Here is a 25,745-nt window from a genome sequence, read left to right as displayed (position 1 = left end):
CAGCATTAAGAGGATAGTGTTAGGACTGGTTGGCCTGGTATCAGGATAATGTGACTGGGTAGGACATGAAGCTACATGTCTGCAACATCACTATATAAACTGCCACACTGCAGACATTGTAGTGATATCACTGGAAAATTGTTAAAGCTACATTAAAAATCTAAATCACACACGGAGTTTGGAGACTGCTTTTTGAGCACTTTGTCTAGCCATGTGTACATCTGCAGGGCTGAATCTGGATATGGAACTTGGAGACTATGAGTTTGTGGTTAGTTCAGCTTTCTACACTTGCCATGGTCTTTGTCACTTTGTAATCCAGCCTGTCTCTACTCCTGACAGTGACATAGTCATTGAAATAACACTGCTTTTAATGTGAGTACATCCAGGACATCTAGTTTGGCAGGCAGGAGACTGTGCTGGTGATTAGGAGGTTGTGTTCAGTGCATTTCCTCAGTAGGAGAAGTTCATTACTGTTGTTCTTGCCATTGTTGTCTATAACACTAGGCCAGTCTGGTGTTCTGCACAACTCTATCATTGAGTCACAAAGGATGATGTGCTTTCTGCATTAATTACTTCAGCAATAAGAACCTCAGAGTCTTCTTTAATTGTGTGCTTGATCTAATCTGGATTGGTCATAGTAGGTACATAGGCTCTGATGATAGTTTCAACTCTTTTTTCAGACAGTGAAAGTCTCATTTATATTTGTTTATCACTCACCCTTTGGGAGATTTGTGAGCTTGCTGACTAGCTGTAATTCGATGACAAACCCAACACCATGTTTACTTCAGCCACTTGAGAAGAAGGTGGGACCCTGATCAGATGTAGTATACTGACTTGGGTTTAAGTGAAGCAACTATGTTTAGGGTATAGATAGTTGTATAGAGTCACCCTGCTGCCACAATGAACATATTGCAAATCTTGTCCTGTTTGGATAATCATATTTGCATAGTGTTTTCACTAGAAGTCTGCTTATGGTGTCTAATTTATCTTAGATGATGCAAATCTTTTATCCAGTATCACTGCCACAGTGGCTAATTTGAACATTTTGCTATTGCTCAAGAATATTAGAGATGGTTTCAACACTGAGCAGTTAAAATAAAAAAAAAATGTCTTTATCTTGAATTTTCTGACATTAATTAAGACAAAATGGCATCAGCCTCTCAACTGCCTTTCTTCTTTTCAAAATGATTGCCAGCTGTGAAACTAGTAGGGTTCCTTAGATCCTACTTTTTCCATTCCTGTAATGAACACTGCATGCACTTAGGATGCTTTTGTAGGAACTACATTGACTAAGAGACTGTGCAGTACCTTAAAAAATTAAAATGGTGTTTCTATAAAATATAATGGCAATCACCAAAGGTCATCTTGATTGTCCTCTTTAGAAGAGATTAGGAAACATAGCATTTAAATTGGAACAGGAAGTCCAGTGTCACATGGTTATCTAGCTTGTACATGTTTGCAACCTGTAAACTTAACAAAGTTGTTTATATGTGTAAAAACACTGCAGCCTTATTGAGATTGATTATTTTAAGGATGAAAAGAGGTTTTCAGTCTCTCACTGAAAGAGATCTTTCTTTCATGAGAATCAAAGCCCATTAGGTTTGGGATATTGCTGTATCTTGGGCCTTTCTTAATCATTCTTCTCTGGATGATGTCATGAAAAAAGCTTTCTGCATTCTCACTCCACTGTCTCTTTGTTCTACTTTTGATGAATGTTGCACCAGAGTGAAGGAATTTATGCATTAGGACCAATTGTGTCAGTCCAACAAGTTGTCAAGCCATCCTCCAGTCTGAGGAACACCACCCTACTACAGAAGATAAGTTAACTTTGACAGCTTATCTTTAGGTCACCAGTCTCCTACCAGGCTGGCAAATTGTGTATTAAAGTAATAGATAATGTATTACTGCCATTCAAAGGTAGTTGGAGGAGGGGGGGTGCTAATTTTAATTATGCAATTCTTACTTAGTTTTGTTTAATTCCATCCTCCTTCACCTGCTGTGATGCACTTTAGTCTCAATCCAAGTCAAAGACAATATTAATAATGAATTTAAATAAACCAAGAAGTCTGATTGGGATCATGTTATTTTTGTTGTTGTTGTACTTTCAAATTGAAGGAATATTCACCTTGAACTGGAAAAAGAGAGCATTGCTATAATAGCAGGGAAGTATTACATAATACTTAAAATTAGATTTACTTGCACAAAAACTACAATTTACAGTTATGCCCCTGATCAATCTAAAAATTCACCGTTATGCCACTGATCAATCTCGAAATTTACAGTTATGCCCCTGGTCAATCTAGCAAAGGCATTTTGATGGCCATGAACACTAAAGTGCCTATAGTTTTGTTTGATTTCAGTCAACTTTGCCATAAAGCTCTGCCAGATCCCAAGGTCTTAGATGAGTTTCAGTGAAAGAGTTTTGACAAACTTAGCATGTAGTTTTGGCCTTTGATTCACCTACAGTATCTTAGTGACTTGTAAATACTTTAACAGATTTTTTGTTGATTTTGTCAAGTACAGTAAATTTTAATCATGCAACTTCTTGGATGATTTCTGTGATAAAGATTTTGACTTTTTTGGGTACAGGGGGTATGGGGGGGGGGACATGGTCATTTTGTTCATAGTTTTAGTCCTATATTATTAGCAAGCTTATTGTAGATGTGCTGTTGATAATTAATTATATTAAGCATTATTTGTTGTAGCAACTATTTGTTACACTTTTCACATTGTCCACTGAATTACGGCTTTGCACATCACTATACATTTTTTGTCACCTGCCAAGAATAGGCAAGACATAGGTGTATAATTTCTAATGGCTTTGTTGTTAGTGGTGCAGGCATCAATGTTAAATCTTTGCATTTTGTTCATTTTCTCTGAAACTGTTGCATGTACATTTATGAAACTTTGTGAGTGTATTTATTTTGTATAGCACTATTAATCACAGGCAAAAAGAATTCACAGTGTCAAAATTTTCATGCTCCTGTGACTTTTTTTGTGTATTTGGAATGATCCTCAGCAGAGTAGGTGAGACTTGGCAGTCTGCAAGAGTTTTGTATTATAGTAGTTTGCTTTCTACACATATGCTATTCTTGGATCTGTCAGAAAATTACCATGCATGGTTTTTCTTAGATTTTCAGATACACTGTTGCTTTATTTTAATTAACTTTGTCATCATTTATTTTATTTATTTCTTTGTAGACACACTGTGTTCACATCATACCAACTTAAAGCTAAAAATGTGAATATAACACTCCATTGTTAATCATTACATGGATTAACCTTGAACCCACTTATAATTCAGCAAGAGCTACGGATCTCATTTTTTTAAAAACTGTTAACAATACAATAAAGAATCAATGATGATTAAAATTCTGTGGTATTTGAAGCAGCTATAAATTATGGAAAATTAAAATAAAATTATATTGTTAAAAGGTCTAAACATTAAATACAGTAGATGATTGAAAAATAAAAATAGTAGGTGAGATAGTTGATGCTAATAGTAGATGAGATAGTTTATACTAATATAAAAAAGATCAAAAGGTCAATGAGGGCCAGTTTTTAAAACTTTATTTTTAATTGACACCCTTATAGTCATTATTGTGTTGAGGTGCAGTTAAACACTAACACTGTGAAACCTCTGAAGACAAAAAAACCCAATGGGACCAAGTAAAACACACATGCACGCACGCACGCATGCATGCATGTATACATACATACATGCTTACATATGTACGTACATACAATCATACATACATACATGCATTCATGTTTACATACATACATACATACATACACACACATACATGCATACATACATGCTTACGTATGTACATACATACATACATACATACATACATACATACACTAAGGACCTAGTATCATAAAAATTGCAAGAATAACATAATGTTTGCCATTGCTTTTTCTTAATTGAAAAAAGGCATGTATCTTAGATACACAAGAGTTTAGAATTGCAAAATAATCTTTTACTAAAATAATTTGTAAATTCAAACTTGTGTTGCACACAAGGTATAAGAATATATATTTTACACTTCGTTTTATAACCTATTTATTTGTACAGAATTCATGGGGATTATCAATTCACATATTAAATAGCTACAATTAGTTTTCTTAACAAATTACAATATAATGTAGCCTCAAATTGGGTGTGAAATAGTTTGAAACAGGAAACTACAAAATTTAGTGGATTTATAGATTCATATTATTTTGTTTAATATTTGTGAATATGTCGATAAAAACATTAGCTCTTGTAAAAATTAAATGAAAACATGTAAAACAGATTTTAAAAATTAAATGAAAAGTGTACAACATAAAATCTGGTAAAAATTAAATGAAAAGTGTAAAACATAAGATCTGGTACAAATTAAAGGAAAAAGTGTAAAGCATAAGATCTGGTAAAAATTAAATGAAAAGTGTAAAACAGTAGATCTGTTAAAAAGTAAATGAAAAGTGTAAAACATTAGATCTGTTATAAAGTAAATGAAAAGTGTAAAACATTAGGTCTGTTAAAAAGTAAATGAAAAGTGTAAAACATTAGATCTGTTAAAAAGTAAATGAAAGTGTAAAACATTAGATCTGTTAAAAAGTAAATGAAAAGTGTAAAACATTAGATCTGTTAAATATTAAATGAAAAGTATAAAACATTAGATCTGTTAAAAAGTAAATGAAAAGTGTAAAACATTTGATCTGTTAAATAGTAAATGATAAGTATAAAACATTAGATCTGTTAAAAATTAAATGAACAGTGTAAAACATAAGATCTGGTAAAAATTAAATGAAAAAGTGTAAAGCATAAGATCTGGTAAAAATTAAATGAAAAGTGTAAAACAGTAGATCTGTTAAAAAGTAAATGAAAAGTGTAAAACATTAGATCTGTTATAAAGTAAATGAAAAGTGTAAAACATTAGATCTGTTAAAAAGTAAATGAAAAGTGTAAAACATTAGATCTGTTAAAAAGTAAATGAAAAGTATAAAACATTAGATCTGTTAAAAAGTAAATGAAAAGTGTAAAACATTAGATCTGGTAAAAAGTAAATGAAAAGTGTAAAACATTAGATCTGCTAAAAATTAAATGAAAGTGTAAAACATTAGATCTGGTAAAAAGTAAATGAAAAGTGTAAAACATTAGATCTGGTAAAAATTAAATGAAAAGTGTAAAACATAGGATCTGGTAAAAATTAAATGACAGTGTGTAGAGAAAGTTTACTGCTTATGTGAGTAAGATTATGCTGGTTGAGCATAGTGGAATGCACAGCAATATCTCAAAGGAAAGTGACTGTCACAGAAACGTCAGTTAATCAGAATGTTCTGACATTAGATTAATATTATAACCAACGAGTAATTGAGTTTTAAAAAAACCCAAATAAACAGGTATCAAAATAATATTGTAAAATTTAGAAAATGGTTGGTCCTCTAGAATGAACTTTGATAATCTTATTTTTCATCATCAGATTATGTCTGTTCAAACAAGTTTGTGTTTTCATTTATTTCAGTGACAATACTTACTGAGATGATTTTCAAAGTGTTTTAAGATGTTTAAATGATTTGCTGTGGCATATTAAATATCAGATCTTAAAATTGTTTGTATAGAATAAAATATCTACATGTTTTTATTGTAAATATAACTTGCAAAGTGTATTAACTATTTCTCATCTTTAAAACAAATTAATTTTGCCACACATCATCTGATTATCTTTATCATGTATATGTCATTATTTATACATAATTATTTTTTCTGGTTTGGAAAGATTTGATGGAGGATATCTTAATATTTTGGTCTGTTTTGGAGATAACTGAAACCTTTTAAGAGTGTGTCTCTTGATATTTATACTGGTAATGTTTTTTACTCATTTAAGTTAAAAGTTCATTTTTATATTTTTATTTCACTTTTTACTATTTTAAATTAATGTTCCCAGGTATTGGAATTAGTGCTTCACTTATAAAAAAAATTATATTTCCAAAAAAATCAGATTTTGAAAACACAGTGTAAGTTCACTAGAAAAACAGAACAAAATAAAGTCATTCAAGCCAATGTAAGTTCAGTAGTAAAACAACTACAGTCATTCAGGCCAATGTATGTTCATTAGTGTGTGTGTGTGTGTGTGATTTGAATTTTTAATGTAGCTTTAACAATTCTTTATTCATATCAGGCCACTGTAAATTCAATAGTAAAACAAATGCAGTCATTTAGACCAATGTAAATTCAATAGTAAAACAAATGCATTCATTTAGGCCAATGTAAATTCAATACGAAAACAAATGCAGTCATTTAGGCCAATGTAAATTCAATAGTAAAACAAATGCAGTCATTTAGGCTGATTTCCTCTGAATTGTTATGGTATTCAGATTTTTATATGCCCACAATAATGTGGAACATAATACATTTTGATGTCCACCAGTCTGTCCAGTCGTCTCTTTCTTGTATTGTTGCTGCACAATAACTCAAGTTCTTCACAATATATGATTACCAAACTTTGTGGGTGGCTTTCACTTGGATAAAAAATGATGTCTGGTGCCTATTGATTCATGGTCTAAAGGTCCATAGTTAAGATCACTGTGAATGAAAGAATAAAATAAGATTCTGTGTCTCTCAGCATCCGTTCGTCTTCGGGACACGATGGTGTAGCTTCCAGCTGGGTGTGCTCTCTGCACCTTTGCGAGTGGCTGAAGAGTCCGACCCAAGAGTGACAGTCTCTTTTGCACTTGCTGCAGGTGAACGTTGATGCTTGTTGAGGCTGATTTTGTTTTGTCTTCCTCCTGGCTCTTTTTGCACTGAGGTTTGTGTTTCTTGCTTCCTCTGCTTTCTGAACGCCTTGTCTGACAGCTAGGCATCAGCACAGCTCGCCCAGTCATTGATGTTGAAGTTGGCCATCTTCATATCCTTCTTGCAAACATCTTTGTAATGCAGGCGTGGGTGTCCAGTCAGTCGTGTGCCTTCTGCTAGCTCATCGTATAGCAGGTCCTTGGGAATGTGGCCTGGGTCCATTCTCTTGATGTGGCCAAGCCAGTGAAGGCACCTCTCGCTGAGAATGGAGGACATGCTGTTCATGTTGGCACGTTCTAGAACCTCTGTGTTGAGTACTTTGTCCTACCACTGGATGTGCAGAATGTGCCACAGGCATCTCAGGTGTACTAATTCAAAGCATATTGTTTGTTCTTAAATTCTTATTAATAATAATAAGATACCTCATTGGAATGAGCTTGTTACCTGTCATGTTTCAGAGACTCAGCTTCTCATCCAACTTCTATAAAACCTGGGTTTCATCAAGGTCGTGGATGGCTTTAGTTATGCGCAAGAGACAGTGTACATATGCCATTATCATTGAAACAACTGTTTAACAGAATATACCAAAATAGATACAATCAATGAGATAGTAAGTTTCAGAGATAACTTACTTTGATTGTATTCTTGCATTGCTCCATAAAACTACTTGGTGAAATGGTCATTTATTAAGTTAAATAAACCTGGTAAATGTAATCAGGCCCAGGACCTCTTGCTAAAAGATAAATCCCCTAGATATATCATTTTATTCAAGATTTAAATACAGGAAGCTTCCATATGGATTTAAGCCTAAATTTGCTACTTGAGTATTAATATTACTATTATTATTATTATTATTATTGGTATTATTAATATTATTATTAATATTTAGATATCGGAGATGAGGACAGTGAAGAAATGGAGAAAAAACAGGGACTTGATGATATCCATGATGACTTTTCACGACCAACCACTGTTAGAGATGGAACTATTAGCAAATCCATGACTGCGGCCAGCAACAGGGCTCTTATTGAGTATTTTGCAAAATTAGGGCACTCAAAAAGGGAAGATGAAGTGATAGATCTTGATTTTGTGGACACACTTCTTGAGAATGGGGCAGACATTCAGTGCACAGATCGTCATGGGCAGACTTTACTACATGAGGTTACTTTTTTTCTTCAAATTTAGGTACCTGCCACATCCTTTCAAGGTGGCAAATTGTGTACAAAATGCTGTCTATATGCACATCAAGCCATTTCCTATACATCACAATTTTCTTTTCAACTTGCTTATGTTTGGATGAAGTGAAAAGAGATTTGTTTTGAGGCTTGATGTCAAAATTGTCAAGGTCAAGTTTGATTTTCAACTCTTTCTTTCAAACTTCTACTAGTTTGATTTTCAACTCTTTTCTATTTCATTCACAATTTTGCTGAGTTATAGTCCCTGCTTTGCTTAACAGTTTGTTCTTGCAGTTTTAACTAATGCCTCAGTTATGCACATATAAAATATATTATGAACATTAAGTCAAGACATTTAATATATAACTTTGTCTTGCTTATAGTATGATGCTTAGCCTTTACTGGTTAGACACTTGAAACTCATATTGGTTGGCAGAAATATTTATTTTATATAACCTTGTAATTTTATCTAACATGTAGAAAATTGATTTATTTCATTTTCTAGTTTATAATTATTGAGGTCAGATTTATATATTGATTTATTATTTATTTCATAATGAGAAATTAATTACAAAAAACAAATCAGTACGAGAAAAATTATATCACCACAGTGGCAATGCTACATTGATTGCCACAGTGGCAATATCACTTTCAGAATTATTTTCTTTTTCAATTTAGGAAATATATCTACCCTTATGTATACTATTCAAATCTGTGTTTCTGTATTAGGCTGATTTAATTTTTCTTCTTCTTCTTATTTTTCACCCACCCACCCCATCTAGCTCCCTCTCTCTCTCTCTCTTCATAAGGATGAATAGATCGTGGAATGTGACAAGATTGTAGAACCTCTAGCATATATTTATTTAATCAATAAAGAGGTACCAGCCTATAAATGAACTCCAAACAATACAAACTAGGCTTAAAGTATTCACTTTTTAAATAATTTTTCCACCTGAATCCTGCAAATTATTAGTGACTGAACATATATGAAATATTGCTTTTTGATAATTCTGTGTCGTATGCCTTTTACCCTCTACAACAAATGGACACATTTTAGGAAAAATGCTAGGTTAAATATGGTAATAAAATTATTTAAGTAGTGAATTTAACTCTCAACATAATCATGGTCATGTTTTAAAATGATTGGAAACCAAAAGTAAATGATAATAAAAAATGTGGGTGCATTGTCTGCTAATGAGCATGGTTGTAAGCTTGCCAAGGTCAAAAATTCAAGTTTAAATACAGAAATGAACAAAGTAAAGAACCAAAATCCATACAAGTAAACTCACAAGCATTAAAATCTTTTGTTTAAAGATGTTATGCTCTGAAGTCTGTCAGATGTTATGCTCTGAAGTCTGTCAGATGTTATGCTCTGAAGTTTGTCAGATGTGACTGCTCAGTGATGTTTCTACATTACCCCCACCCCAACGATGTTCACTGAATCAGTCTGTGCAAGAACTGTGTTAACAAAAATAATAATCTCTTTATTTTCATTTGAATGCAGTCATTACTTTAACCAAAAAAAGCTTTATTTGTCAAAACTAAACTTTTAAATTGGTTGCTCTCCTAAAATTATTGCAAATTTTGGAACTTCTTTTTATTGGTGTAATAATGCAGCAGTTAGTTACACTGGCACAGAATCAAGAAAAATCCATGCAACTCATTGGTTTTTGGCTTTAAAAATGATAATAAAATAAAATCTATGATTTTTTTTGAGTACATTTAAGAAAATGTGTCACTGGTGAAGTGGAAGTATTTTGTATTGTAATTTGTGGCTTTATCAATTGTGACAATACAATGTTTTCCACTTCACTCGTGAAATATTTCCTTATATCTACTCAAAAAATGTAGATTAACTATATATGCCATATAATCAGGTCACCAATAATTCAAATGATTAGGTCACCAAAGATTCAAAATTAAACTAATTAAGCTGAGTTAAATGGTCAGAATTCATCTGATGACAAAACTGGCATGAAAAACAATAATGTTGGAATAAAGAGTATGAACTTTCAGGTTCTGGGGTACATAGTACTCATGATTGATTTCGATAGAAAAGAGGACATCTATCTTGTCACAAAATTGGTATTAATTTGTGGCTGGTGGTATAAGGGGTCTGATCTTGCTGGCTTTGAGAAACAGGGCTCTCATGCAGTCATGTACCTAGGATCCATGGGAAAGGGACATTGTTTCCCTCTGTTTTTCAAATTTGGATGACACATACAATTTTTAAGATATAATGAAAGATGTTAGATAAAGTTTTTATTCTATGGTCTTAAACTAAATAACAGTAATGAGTGAAAACAGATTCAACAAATAATTTATTTCTCTTGAATAAAAGTGAATATTTAAAAAGAACTTACAGTACTGTGAATTAAATTCCAAGTACTCCTAAAAGTTTTTTACAAGTCCAAACATGTAGAGTTCTAAAATAAATTTCAGTAGTTTTCCAAATGATTTCTAATGTTGAATGTGTCAGTAGACTCAGCTGTGGTAATGTACCAACAGTCTCGATGTCTCACAATGGTGTAATCCAAAATGGCCTTGAATGAATTTACTGTAATCCCAAAATAGTGATTTAATCCGAAAATATAAAGCACTTTGTAATTCCAGTGAATAATTTAAATAAATTCTGTCAGGTATCAACTGAAACACAACTAAAATTGGCTCCTCTAAATACTAATATTCAAAAAAGGAATTAGTAATTATGTTTGCCTTTCTCTTATATAAAAACCTAAGTCTCAATATTAGGACCAGGATGAGGGTCAAAAATTAATTTCTAGAACATTCTAAGTTGTCAACAAGATTAGGAATTTCCAAGTGAAAAACTAATGTCCTAAACTCAGATACAAGTTAACATGTTATTATCAGTAATAATGATCTTTAAACATAACCTAAAATCATAGAGAAATATTAGCCATGTAATATGTTGTTTACAAAATAACAAGAGTTTTGTCAAATAGGCCCTAAACTCAATTACTGACAAAGGTTAGTCACACAGTATTGCTATAAATTACATATGGAGAAAAGCCAATACACAATACAAATTAAATATACATAATAGTAGTACTTAACATAATAATAGTGGTAAAAAACCACAAGATAATCTAAGTTTTGCTTTAACAGTTTTGCCACCATAACTTTTTTTGTCTACACTGCACTATCATCTTTTCCTTGGGCAGTTACATTATTTATTTCAATGTTTTATCTAGTGGCTGATATCCTTTGCAAAATATTTGTGTTTGACTATCTTGTCCACCTGTAAAGAGCTTTGCTGTGGAATTTTCTCTTCAGAGTCTTATTCTTATTTAACTGTAGTTTTCATTCATTATAATAATGATTTAGATGTTTTGGTTAAAAAATAAATAATGTATTGATTAAATGCCAGAAATTTAGTCTCTATTGTTATTAATTCATTCTCAACATATTTTACTAACATTTATGGGTGACTTTGCATTACAACTTGGCAGACTACTGCAAACCCTGAATGTTATGATTCCCCAAAATGCTACAATCTTGAATTTTTATTTGTATTTAGCAATTTTTTGCCATTGCTAGAGGTGCTATAGACATGGACAGATGTGCACTACAGGAAAATAATACCAGGCATTTTTCAGTTTTCCCTGATGAAAGAGCACAGGAATCAAGATAAAAAATCTGATCCTGCAAGGAAGCACACCACTGCATATGACAGATTTATAGACAAAGAATCTATCATTATGTAACAAAACCTGCATGAAATTAAATGGCATTTAAACAAGGATGGTATTATAAAAGGTCTGATGTTGATAGAAACATTATATTTTGGCATCAAAAATTTATGAGAAGACAATTAGTATATCTAGATTTAGAGTCAAGAGGCAATGTAACAGAGGTTGCTTGACATGTCAGAAATGGCCAGGTTTGTATAAGTGATGCTGGCAGGTTGTAGTAAATAGGGATTGTGGTATTATGTGGGAATTAAAGATCCATTCTGGATCATAGGTCAGTTTTATACAGGCATGTTAGTAATTTAGGTCTAGAGTGTCTGCACATATTGTGATCAGTCTTGCATGAGGTCATTTTAACCTTTAACAAGAACTTGCAGGCATTTAAACTTGATATTTTAATGCAGTAAAATGTTTAAAATGGAATAAAGATTTGTATGGTTACTGTACACAGGTTGCTCGTAAATGGCATGTGGATGTGGCCAAATTTCTGATAGTCAAGGGTGCTAATGTTAATGCTTCAGACATCAAGGGCCGAACACCTCTACATGTTGCGGCAGCTGATGACTACCCAGAGATGGTGCAGCTACTAATCAACAGTGGAGGTGAGTCAGTAAATCATTCAGCCCGAAAATTTGGAAAGTTTATTATATGGCTATTAATTAATTAGTCTACCATGGTATAGGTGAGTCAAGAAATGAGCAGTATTCAGTTCAGATTGTCCATGATTGCAATAGTCACATGGTATTCACACAACCCAGCAATTGCCACATGGTATTCACACAACCCAGCAATTGTCACATGGTATTCACAAAACTCAACAATTGCCACATGGTATTCACACAATCCAGCAATTGTCACATGGTATTCACACAACCCAGCAATTGTCACATGGTATTCACACAACCCAGCATTGTCACATGATATTCACACAACAATTGCCACATGGTATTCATACAACTCAACAATTGCCACATGGTATTCACACAGCCACCAATTGTCACATGGTATTCACACAAACCAGCAATTGTCACATGGAATTCACACAACTCAACAATTGCCACATGGTATTCACACAGCCCAGCATTCTTCCATTTAGATGCAGCAGACAACTACCACAACACAGTGAAATGCTTATCTGCAGCCGAGGTCACGGTCGTTCAGTCAGTCAGAGTGAGGGTTATAAGAAATGGTCAGAGTGAAAATTATCAAAGTCTGTTATACCGTAATATATCTGAAATTATGAATTTTTTATGTGGTTAGAACTTGGATTGAATTCATGGTCTAAATGAGGCAAAAGGACACTTTAATAGCCATGAAACTCACTTAATAAGCAAAACACAAAAAATGATGGAGTAAATGGCAAAACACTGTATATGAGGTGAGTTTTTTATCATTGATTAAAGGAATTTTGACAGTATATGTTGTTGACTGAATGTATGTCAGTTTATATTTTTTCAAAGAAGTGTTCTGGACTTTTATAATATGTGGCAGCAGCAGAAACTATCCTGGTCTTGTTATTGATACCTGCAACTGCTTGCAATGGGAGCATCTTAATTTGGTCATGCCTGTCCATTAGTACACATTCCCAAAAACCATGTAGCACCTGACTGTGCAAAAACTACTTCATGACAAAACTTGGTAATCATGTTTAAGTGGATGATCTCATTAAGCTTAAGTGGATGATTTCAAAAGTTCAAGTGTTTGACATGATAAATTTAAGTGTTTGATATGATAAGTATAAGTGACTGATCTGAAAAGTTTAAGTGTTTGATATGATAAATTTAAGTTGATGATCTTCATCAGTTTATGCCCTTTTTGATCATTTTGTATGGGGTCATATATATATATATATATATATATATATATATATATATATATATATATATATATATATGATATAATTGGAATTTTGTATTGTTTAAAAATAAGTTTTTTTAAACTACTTAAACAGTTTTGACTTAAGTCAACTCACATATGTGCTCATCACTGCAGAGTTTAGGCATTTGGTAAAGGTTTTAAATCCACTTTTGAAAATCTGGTGAGAATGTATAATACTGTTCTGAAGCAAAAAATGACTATTTTCGCTACAGTCAGCTCTCGTTATAAATATACTCTTTTAACAGAATATTTTATTTTTGACACAAAATCGATGGGAATGAATGTATATGAAATCAAATTTGATACATGGAATGGCATATTCATCTCCCAACACTGACAAATTGTTGGTGACAAGTATGATATTGCCTGTTTAAAATTGATTTTTCAGTAAGTCTTTCAAGATTTGGACCCTATATATAAATAAAATAATAAAACAGTCATGCATACAATTATATTTCTTTAAAGGATACACAACACATCGATTTTCATATTTAAATTTTATAAAATGTTATATAGTGCCTTGGTATCAAGTCGATTAGGATACAAAATATCTAACTCATGAATCCATTATCTTTCCTTGATCAGTCTGTTCATGTCTTCATGCACAGTATCTATTGGCATGAAAGAAAAATTGAGTAGAGAGTGATTATTTCTATTAAAATGTATTGAAATATTTGAGGAGAACTGAAGATCTTTATAAAAAAATTATTTTTTACTTTTCCCCGCTAAACTTGGACTCAGTGTGTAGTGTTCTCACAGGACTTAAACATCACATGCAGAGTGTTCTGTTAAGACTTAGTCCGTATGCATGTGGTATTCTCCCAGGACTTGAATCCCATGTGCAAAATGTTCTACCAGTTAATTTGACCTGTGTGCATGGTGTTCTCACAAGACTTGAACCCTGTGTGCAAAGTGTCATCCTAAGACTTGAACCCCATCTGCAAAGTATTCTTCTAAAACTTTGACCATGTGTGCCTGTGTTCTCTCAAGATTTGACCCGATGTACTGAATCTTCTTTCAAGACTTGAACCACCATGTACAAAGTGTTCTTACAAGACTTTGATCCTGTGTGCAAGGTGTTAAAGCTATTGATAATTTTTTAATTATTAGTTACTGATTTCTGATTCATCTGTGTTTCTTGGATAAGGCTGAGTGCACACTGTCCAAGAAGTCACATGTTTGGGTTGAGATCACTGCTTGTAATAAGTCCGAGGCATTCATTGAGTTCTGTGTTTATTTTGAGCCAATTAGAAAAGGATTAAGCACGTGTCATTTTGTGACTCTGTTTTTGATCACTGATAAAAGCCTAATGCACAGAGAAAGAACATATCTAGATTTTCACAACTGTGAAGTTGTAACAGCTACTGATAAAATGGCTCAAGGGCAAGATAGTCATTAAAGTGTTAGTTATTATCATGACCTATTTTAATTATAAATCTTAGTAACATTGGACTTGTTTTGTCAGAATGCAAAAGAGCATCATACTGTCAGTTTAATTCACAATGCTTGCATTAAAGGCAGACAACTTAAGGTTCCAGATAGAAAAGAAAGTGTGATTGATTACAAATGGATCAAATAAGTCCTTTACCAACTAACCATTCAGATCGGTTTTTATATCATTATTCCATCAAGCCAAGTGAGTTTATTGTATGGCCTGTACCCATATATCATCAGTTGATTGTTACCATTTTGGAGGTCATATTTTTTGTCCAGTTTTGATATATTACGTCATGTATATTTATAAACTGATCTAGCAGCTCTTTGAATGAGCATAATCACCTTGGAGGCCAGATTTATGATCCGATTTTGATGATACTATGATAGACTGATATCACAGAGATATTGGAGGCCAGATTTATGATCCGATTTTGATGATACTATGATAGACTGATATCACAGAGATCTTGGAGGCCAGATTTATGATCCGATTTTGATCATACTATGATAGACTGATATCACAGAGATCTTGGAGGCCAGATTTATGATCCGATTTTGATGATACTATGATAGACTGATATCACAGAGATCTTGGAGGCCAGATTTATGATCCGATTTTAATCATACTATGATAGACTGATATCACAGAGATCTTGGATGAGTTCCATAATTAGTGAGATCCATGCATATTGACAGAGCTTGGTAACACTCAAAAAATAGTGTATCTGAGCCAGTTTTGATCAAATTCATTAAATAGGCTAATATCATCATGTTGGGTGAGTTCATGAATGAGGCTTGTGCTTTCATAAATGAGGTTATTTTGCATCAGTTAGGCACAGCTTCTTACCACACTTGATACTATTGTTGAGATGATTTTGATCAGATTTGGTAAATAAGTGTGTGTGTGTGTATGTGATTTAGCTTTTTAACGTAGCTTTAACAATTTTTTAGTCATATCACTACAATGTCTGCAGTGTGACAGTTTATAGTGATGTATAGCACTGGGGCATCATGTGCAGACATGTAACATGATGTCCTACTGAGTCACATTATCTTGACACCAAGCCAACCAGTCCCAGCACTAACCTCTTAATGCTGAGTGCCTAGCGAGGCAGCTGCTAGTACCATTTTTATCTTACATCTGATTGGTTGAAGTTGTCAGTGTTCTAGTGACTCTTTTTCTGATCTGATTGTAAACAAATTCAAACTAAATATTTATTATTTATATTTGTATCTGATTGGTTGAGCTTGTTACCTGTCTGGAAATCAGTTGTCATTCTAATTTTGCTACAAAATGGTAAATAAGTTATTTGAATGGTCTTAGATTCTAAAACATATGAGATTTGCATATTTTAATGAAGTGATGTCCCATTTTTTGATTCATTGAGCTTATTATCTTCGTAGGAGCTACATATATTTCTCACCTGATATCATTAAAAGAAATGTTTATATCATCAGATTGTTCACTAAGTTTGATTATGAATAAGGTCTATATATACTATTTATGTCTTTATGTTGTGAAATAATTTTTATCAGACTATGGTAAAATAGGTGAAAATTTACATGACAGAAAGCTTAGGTGATAGTTGAAAGAGGTACTGTTTTGTTCAAATGATACTAAATAATCCTGCTTAGTGTCATGTTCAGCTAGAGTGTTACACAAGCCAGGAGTGGTTGATATCAGACCCGTTTGGGCCTCTTATTTAATGTACATTATTAAAGGTACTGATATTATTAAACAATAGAAAACTGGTGCTATAGTTATGTGTTCTTGTATATATGTCTCTTTACTAGCAGGATTGTAAGCCAATAGCTTAGGTCATAGCTTCATTCAAAATTGGTCAAAAGTAGCTGCAGTTTGCTGGTAATGTAAGCCACAATGTACTAAACCTCTTTTTTTGTATCTTTAAATAGTTTGTTTTATACTCTGTAGCCCCAATTTCAATTCAGAACATGTATTCATTCTTGTTTTTGTTTATATACCCAACTTTCTTTGTGTATTTCAGCTGACAAGGAAGCAAGGACAAAAGGAGAAAAGCAGACGGCAATGCACTATGCAGCCAAAAATGATGCTTGTAATTCGATGAAAATATTAATAAATATGGGCTGTGATTATAAGACTGTTTGTGACTACAAGGGCAGGACACCTTTGCATGTTGCAGCACAGCTTGGTATGATTTCATTTATTTTTTGTTCTTGTTAATTTTTTATGGATTTGGAAAAATTACAATTTCATCAGTACCTAAATTAATTGTGGAATTGGGAAGGGGTCATAATGCTTCTACAGGAGGGTCATTGTTTTTTGGGTCTTTAAATTCATGGTTAAATAGTAACCACAAAATCCATGAAATACTTCATGAAAATTGCTGAAGTTACAATCCTGTTTTAAAATCTTAATATTTATCTCCAAATTGTTGTACATTTGTTACTCCCAAAAATGGTATAACAATTTTCTGGATAAGACATGTTTCAGTGAGCAGTATATGTATGTTTGCAGTAAAAACTTTTGGTTGAATTGAATTCCATACTGACTGAAACTTTTTGGAAACTTTAATCCATATACATCAGTTCTTTGTCTATGTCTGCATCACTAAATCATCTTAATTTGATAAATTATAAAATCTCATTGTTGCCTACATCAACATCAGAGCCTTTACATAAGTTCTTGAGCTTTCATAGTTGTGATTCTAATCAATCAGAATCAGAAAGTACTGAACTAAATCCACAGCCTCCATTTTGGAGAGTGGAGAATCTGACCCAGTTACTTTAAATAGCAGATTACGACTAGAGCTTAAACATTGACCACATGATCTGACATAATGGCTATTTACATCAATAAATGTAGTATCTAATAGAGGTTTTCCCCAAAGGTGACACTCCAAAAACCAGTTCAAATGGCTTATGTTTACAGCAGGTGTCCAAAGACACTTCCATGAAAATGGTGCAGAGGTGTCTGAACTCACTTTTATGCGAATTGAATAGAGGCATCTTAAGGCACTTCCATAAGAATGGGGTAGAGGCATCCAAAGTTACTTGCATGAGTTAAAGGGTTAATTTAATTTTTTGTCAGGTATTGTTCACAGATTAAACTTTATATTCATGTAATAGGTTTGACAAATATTTGTATTGAAAAGCCCTAGAGAGTTTCCCAGTAACAAATAAATATTATCATTAGTGATTCATAGCATTGATTGCTAGTCATTGAATATGTCAACAGAGACCTCATATAATTTTCAACATTGAATATGAAGCATTTATGTATGAAAATCTACATTGTTTTACATTCCATTTTTACCATTTAATTGATCAATATTTAGCTCTGTTGGTCATAAACCAGAAAAGTTTATGGGATGGTATGTTGTCATGGCCACCATAGCAGCTATCTTAAAAATCGTGTTATTGCTACGTGTTATGGTTATTGCTACTCTGTTTGAATGAATAGTCATATCAACCTTGGGTTTCCACTCAAAGGCTTCTTATGATGTCTAGTTCATCACGTATAAAAATCCAACATTGCCACAACACCAGCCATCTTGAGAATATTGTTAATGCTGCTCCTGATGAATGGAAAGTCCTTTTGGCATGAGGCTTTCAGTGGGAGATTTCTTATGATGTCTAGTTGGTCCTAAATGAAAATTATTCTGCCTGGACATCCAGTATAAATATTACTGCCCAACCAGAATGATGGTCATAAAAATGTCTAGTTGGTCCTAAATGAAAATGGTGCCAATCTAATATCCAATATTACCAGCACAGCAGCCATCTTGAAAATCTTTGTTATTGCTGCTCCTCATAAACAGAAAGTCATATTAGTTTGGTGTTTTCACTGCAAAACTTCTGATATGTATTTGTGCTGATCTGATTTCCAGTATTCATCTTCATTCAAAATCCCAATGTCATTATGACTTTCCATTTAAGAGGAGTAGCAATAACAAGATTTTCAAGATTGCTGTCATTGTGTTCACACTTGATTGGATCCACTTTTATTCAGCACCAGCTAGACAACATAAGAAGGCTTGTTGGTATGAGTTTCCATCTTGTAGGAGTTGCAAAAAGATTTTTAAATGAGTGGCTGTAGTGGCCATATTGGGGTGCAGATAAACTGATAATTTAATTTGAAAGAAAGCTATAAACGATGATATAGCAAATAACATCCAAGTTGATAATAATTTGATGATATAATTATATTTATAAAAGTCAAATACCAATGAATTAGTACAATCTTGTGGATGAAGGGGCTTTTGCTATGCAAAACAGATGTGTGGGAATTTACTAATAATGGAGTGTATGCAGAAGAATTCATAATGTCTCTGATGGACAACAATAAAAGTGTCTAAGTATCAAAAATTTCTTAACAAATTTATAATAATTATGTAAAAGAAAAGACTTTAATTTAAGGAAAACATTTTTCTTTGTAAAAACCATTTCCAAATTTATAAATTTACTTGCAGAGAATTATTGCTAAAATTTTGACACACATTTGGTTAAATAGAGGTGGACAGTTGCTAGTATTGACATACTGAAGTCTCAGAACATGTTATCATATGCATTATGCATTATTTTAGGGCCTTTCTTATATTCATTGCCATTACTCACAAATAAATGTAAATGTATATTTTATACATTTTTTTAAAACTTAAAATCCCAAAACAAACACAATATGTATACCTTTTGAAAGTCTACCAGATTTGATTACAGATGGTAGTCCTTTGATCTGAAGTGGACAGGTTATGTGCAATCATCTGTGTGCAGAGAGATGGCTCTGCATTCCCAGTCTTGACTTGCATAGTCGATGCAGAAGAGACATTGGAAATACATTGTAGTTACAGGGATGGATGCTGACCTGTAGTGAGGCTCTGGGCTACCTCCATCTGGTTTCAGTATTCATTTTCAAGGTCAGTTGATGCTTTGCAGGTGATGGCACACCAGTGAGTTCAGTCCTATGCTGTTCTTTCAAGCTGCAATGGTTTGTCTTTCAGGGTGTCTTTGTAGTGCTTATGCGATTGGTCTTGTTTTCTTTGACCATGTGCCACTTCCTCAAAGAAGATCTGTTTAAGCAAATGGGTGACATCCATTTTGATCACATGGCCAGACCAACAAAGTTGGGCCTTGAGCACCAATTCCTCAGTGGTTGTTGTCTTGGCTTTATCCATGATTTTGAGGTTGGTAACCTTATCTTGCCATTGAATCCCATGGATAGAGCAAAGAGAGCCTGTATATGGAATTTCTCCAGCTGCATGATGAGCCTGTGGTATACAGTCCAAGTCTTGCAGCCATAGAGCATGGAGGTGAGGACCACCGTGTTATACAACTTCAATTATGTAGATATTATAATGGTCAAGTAATCTATTTCAAATCCTCCATAGTGACTAACTTGCTTTACTGATTCATTCAGAAATCTCCTTATCAAATGAGCCATCATTGGAAATGACACTACCTAGGTATTGGAAGCTGCCACAATTTTCAATTGGGTGTGGTCAAGGATGATGATTGACTGTGGCACACTCATGTTTGGGGCTGGCTGGAAAAGAACTTAAGTCTTGCCGTTGCTAATTGTGAGACCAAATATTGAGCATTATCTGCGGATCACTTGTCTTGTGTGCCATGTGGAGATAGTCATCAGAAAACAGGGTTTTGCTGATGAAAACTTCCAGTGTCTTGAATTTTGCAGTGAGTCATTGCACTTTGAGGAGTGAAGTTTCGAGCCAGTATCTGATAGGCAGTCCCTCTTAGTGATCCTGGATGGCATGGTGGAAGATGCAGGTAAAGAAGAGGTTGAAGCAGAAACAGCCCTATTTAACCCCATTCAAGGTCCTGAAGGGTCCAGATTGGTGCCGTTTGAGAGGAGCTGTTCTTTCATGCCATCATGGGAGAGCAGGATGATCTGGATAAATTTGTGCACACAGTCGAATGTTGCTAGTACAGATGAGAGTGTCTCTGTTGACTGTATAGAAGGCCATGTTGTGGTCAATAAAAATGGAGCATAGATCCAAGTTTTGCTCAGTGCATTTCTCCTGAATCTACCTGACAGTGATGATCACGTCCACTGTACTGTCCTGGATGGAAACTGCATTGGTCCTCTCATACATTAGCTTCTGACACAGCAGTTTGTTGGTTTAAGATGACTCAAGCAAGGATCTTAACAGTGTTGGAGAGGAGGGAGATGCCTCTGCAGTTGATGCAGTCAGCTTTGCTACCTTTCTTCTTAAAGAGGGGAAGAATCTAGGTATCACGGAAGAAGTCTGGCATCATTTCTTGTACCCAGATGCACATAATGGAAAACTTTAACTGCACCAAGTTCTACTGCTTTGTAAACTTTCAGTGGATTTTATCCTTTCCTGGAGTCCTATGTGAGTTCATCTTGAGGATGGGCTTCTTGATTTCAAGTTTCTTCTGGACTGCCTATTGGGAGATCTGTTCGAGAGCAGTGGAGTTGACAGAGGATGGCATGTTTAGCAGCCCAGTGAAGTACTCAGCCCAGCGATATTGCAGCTGTTCCTGGTCATTGATTAGCATTGATCCATCTGCTGAGAGCAAAGTGGTGGATCCTGTGCTTGAAGGCCATATACAGTTTTCAATGAACTGAAGAACTGTTTAGAGTTGTGAGTTTTGAGGTACCGGTAGTGTTGTTTTTCCCCAGCCTTCTTATCCCACCACTTGTCTTTAATCTCGTGCAGTTCTTTCAGGGCCTGTCCCTTGAGGTATTTGAACTTCTCTGCTTTGGAGGTGGAATTTGGGTCATTTTGCCATTCAGCATATGCTTTAGTCTTATCCTTGATGAGCTGACTGATATGCTCACTGTTTTCTTCAAACCAGTCCTGATGCACACGTCTTCAGTCCCAGAATGGCCTTTGCAGTTTCCGTGATGACATTCTTAAATTGGCATTATTTCTCAGAGCAGACATAAGCCAGTGGTGCTTTGGCCATGAGATTCTCATTGAGTACTGCTTTGAATCAGTGGTACTCATGTTTCAGTTTTGCTGTGTTAAACAGTGCTCTGACTCTCTTAGGATGCCTACACTGAGTAACAACAATTCTTCTGTTGAGAATTGATCTGACATGTCTGTGATCAGTCCAACACTCACCAGCTTGCATAATGCCCATGATTTTGATGCCCTGCATATCCATCTGACTGACAACGATGTTATTATGACTCTGTAGTCTTAAAATAAGTACTAGAAAAGAGTAAGGACCAACAAGTTTTGTAAAATTCAACAAATAATTTATTTCCCTAGAATGCAAAGTGAAAAAACAAAACAACAACTTATATTATTGCAAAATAAATCCCAAATAATCCTAGAATTTCTATCATAAGTCCTAATATTTAAATTTCTGAATAAACTTCAGTGATATTCTAAAATAAATCCAACACTGGAAGTGTTGATGTGCCTGTGGTGGGCCATGTAGTGGTGATGTGTCAACAATACTGCAATCCAAGAATATATCCTTATTTGAATTTCACTGTGAATCCAAGTCTTTATTTCCAAGAATGTTATTTTTGAGCACTTTGTATTTCCAGAGAAGAATCAATTGATTTAAAATAATTTGAATAAATAAATTCCAGTCCAAATGAAATACTGTACACAACAGTAAGACAACTGGTTCTGCTCAGATCTTAATCCATAAATAGATAATTTCTAAAAAAATAAGATTATAGTCCTCTACTTGACCTCAGGTCACAATTAGCATTTTCTAACAAAAACTATTACCCAGTGGAAAATTTCATTTTGGAAGGTTCCAAATGGTTACCAGATAAAATCTTAGTTATAATTAGAAAGTCTGTTCCTGAAATTATAATAAGGAACATAGTAAACACAATGTCTTTGACTCAGGCAAAGATAATAATCCTAATAGTTAACCCGTACTCATAGAGAAAAAGTTAGCATATGTATTAGTTGTTTACAGAATTTTAAAAAATGACTGATTCAGGTCAGGTAAAAAATGTAGTTGATTTTGAACAAGGTCAAGTCCAAAATAAAATTATCCATAGCATATAATGAAATAAAAAAACAAAACAAAACTAGCTAAGAAACATTGAAGATTAAATATACATAACAGTGTAGTTAGTCTATTAGATGCCACTGTTTGGACTTTGGATGCATGCAGGTTATTTTGTACTTGTCAGCTTGCCAGAATACATTGCTGGTAATGCACAGCATGTATTGAGCACATTTGCTCAGAAGGTGCAAACCATTGTTGTTCAGCTTCCCCACTCCATGTATGCCAAGAACTCTCTTCTGGTCACTGTTAGCATTCCCAACTCTGAAATTAAAGTTACTCAGGCTAATCAGTTTGTCACTGGTGACTATACACTTAATAAGCTGGTCTAAGTCCTCATAGAACTGGTCCTTTGCTTTATTTTGGCTAGGGAGGGTAGGAACACATGCACTAACAATGGTTACATGATGTGACTTATTCAGAGGGAAGCACAGCTTCATGAGGCACTTGTTGATGCCAGCTGTGAGGAAGCAGAATTCTTTCATCAGACTAGTTCTAATAGTAGGCCCCACTCTGGGCAGACTTGCCTCTGTTCCATCTTTTCCCTTCCAGACAAAAGTGTATCCACCACTGGCTTCTTTCAGCATCATCTGCAAACCTTGGTTTACTAATTGCAGCAATGTCAGTGTTATAGATAGTCCAGTACCTTTGAGGAAAGGGCTGGCCTTCTCTCAGCAATGTCAGTGTGATAGATAGTCCGGTACCTTTGAGAAAAGGGGTGGCCTTCTCTCAGGTTTTATGGTGATGTCTCTGCCCATATGTGTTCGGATGTTCCAGGCTTCAAGAATAAGCCATTTTTGTTTCTTCTTTGTAGTTAAATTGGTTAAGTGGTATGATAAAGCTGATGGCCATGATGTCCTCTGTGTTTTGTCACACCCTGCACTCTTCATAAAATGTTGCAGAGTCACCTTTCCAGCCATTGAATCTTCCCTGTGATCTCATTTACCCAGTCCATCAGAAGTGTCTTCACATGTGTGGGTAGGCAGGTCTCAAACACACCAAACATTTAGTACCAATTGGCTACTCTCATCTGGTTTAGCCTGCCTGTATGTTGATTTAATTATTAAGAGGAAAGAAACTAATGACCTTATAAAATAATCCTGAGGAATGTGGTTGTTGATTCAGGCTGGTCAGATAGTGAAAACTGAACTTGCAACCATCTGGTCACAAGTCCAACACCCTTAACCACTGAACCACCACAACTCCCTTGGGTGGGAACTTCACAGATTAACTCTCTTGTAATACCAAGTAAGTAGTATACATTGTTTAAGGGTGGAATTATGAACAGTGTCTTAGTTATGAATGAGGGCTTTGTCCTCTGGGGGCAGGGTGAGATCCAAGGCATATAGCTGGCTGTATAAATGACTTGTTACTTTTAAGCAGGAAAATTGTTCCTATATATTTGGTTAGCAAAGAAGATAAGTCATATCAACATTAATAGGCACCGTAGCATCTATGTGCTCCCCTCTAGTTTCAATACATGTGTGAATTTGCATTCACAAGATAACATATGTCAACTATATAGGGAAGCAATATCAGGCCCACTTGGGCCTCCTTTTCTATGTTTGAATAATCAACCAGGATTTTGTCATTGATATTAGTGTTCTTGTAAGGAAATCAATGTCAACAATATTGTTATATTATTTTTTTCCTGTAATTAATCTATTTTTAAGTGTTAGAATAGATGATTTGATATAAATTATTAATGTTAAACTAATTTTTAGTCAGACTTGATTTGTGACACATATTTTTTATCAGGCTTTAATAAGGGAAAAGGTTTACATAGTTAAAATCCACACATTATTAAAGTACATGATGTTTCCTTCATTAATCCATTTATTTTGGTAAAGTTGCTGTTAAATGTCAAACTAGATTTATGACAGCTTTCTTGATCTTATTCTATGAAAAGGAATATGGAAATATGGGTCTTCCAACAAACAAAAAATTTCAGATGGATATCTTCCTTGAAGAGATACCAAGGTACATTTTCATACAATGCTTTAGTCATCAGTCTGTGAAAGGTTTATTGATTACTAAGGCAAGTTAGAATGTTTGTAGTCTGTATTCTTTAATTTGTACAGCTTATGGATTATCTTGTCAAAAAAAAGTATATGACATGGTAGTCATGGTAGAAAAAAATGAAGATTGATCATCATCTCGTACCTACCAATAAAAGTGTGATTTTGGACCCTCTTTGTTGATTCGATGTCTACCATTACCTAGAGTGGCTGAAAAGTTTAGCTGTCAACTTCAGAGTAATATCCAAACCTTTGTTTATATAGGGCTTATGAAAGTGGAAAATTAAAGTTCTTCTATCCCACTTACCTACAGAAGCTAAAACTAATTTCCCTTTGATGGGGAAATGTGGGACAAGGGAATGATATATTTTACAGGCTTGACAAATTGGCATGTAGATATTAACCAATCATAACAGCTGATTGCAAAAATTGAATATGAAATTACTTTCCCCAGTCGGATTCAGTACAGCAGCTTTTGAAATTTACATATCTACTTCTGTATAAAATATTTTTTTAAATGTATCTGTAGAAACAAATTTATAAATATCCAGTTTTTGAAAGATTCATGAATAATTCATCTGAAAGGAAATAGTCTAACACTTACAGTTTATTTATATAGAGAGAGGTTATCACCATGTCAGCACAGTACTGGTTATATAGTGCTAATTAAATGTTAAGTTCTTTAGATGTAAAGTTAAAAAAAATTCCACAAGATTTTAGGATGATTGACTCTATCAAATAAATG

At 34.0% G+C, this 25,745-nt stretch overlaps 1 protein-coding gene across 1 annotated transcript in view; it reads left to right on the top strand.

Moving 5' to 3' along the window:
* The window catches only part of LOC149806884 (uncharacterized), a 183,864-nt gene that overhangs the window by 29,502 nt on the left and 128,617 nt on the right, over window positions 1-25,745 (top strand). Inside the window, exons 3-5 of the mRNA XM_089931672.1 lie at window positions 7,674-7,945; window positions 12,121-12,271; window positions 16,991-17,155. Coding sequence (XP_089787798.1) covers window positions 7,674-7,945; window positions 12,121-12,271; window positions 16,991-17,155 — 588 coding nt within the window. The remainder of the gene's footprint in view (window positions 1-7,673; window positions 7,946-12,120; window positions 12,272-16,990; window positions 17,156-25,745) is intronic.

Source organism: Sinohyriopsis cumingii, chromosome 1 (genome assembly GCF_028554795.1).
Source record: "Sinohyriopsis cumingii isolate HCF-2022 chromosome 1, ASM2855479v2, whole genome shotgun sequence".
NCBI lineage: Eukaryota > Metazoa > Mollusca > Bivalvia > Unionida > Unionidae > Sinohyriopsis > Sinohyriopsis cumingii.
The sequence above is the reverse complement of the archived record's forward strand: the minus strand, read 5'-3'. Positions and strand labels throughout refer to the sequence as shown.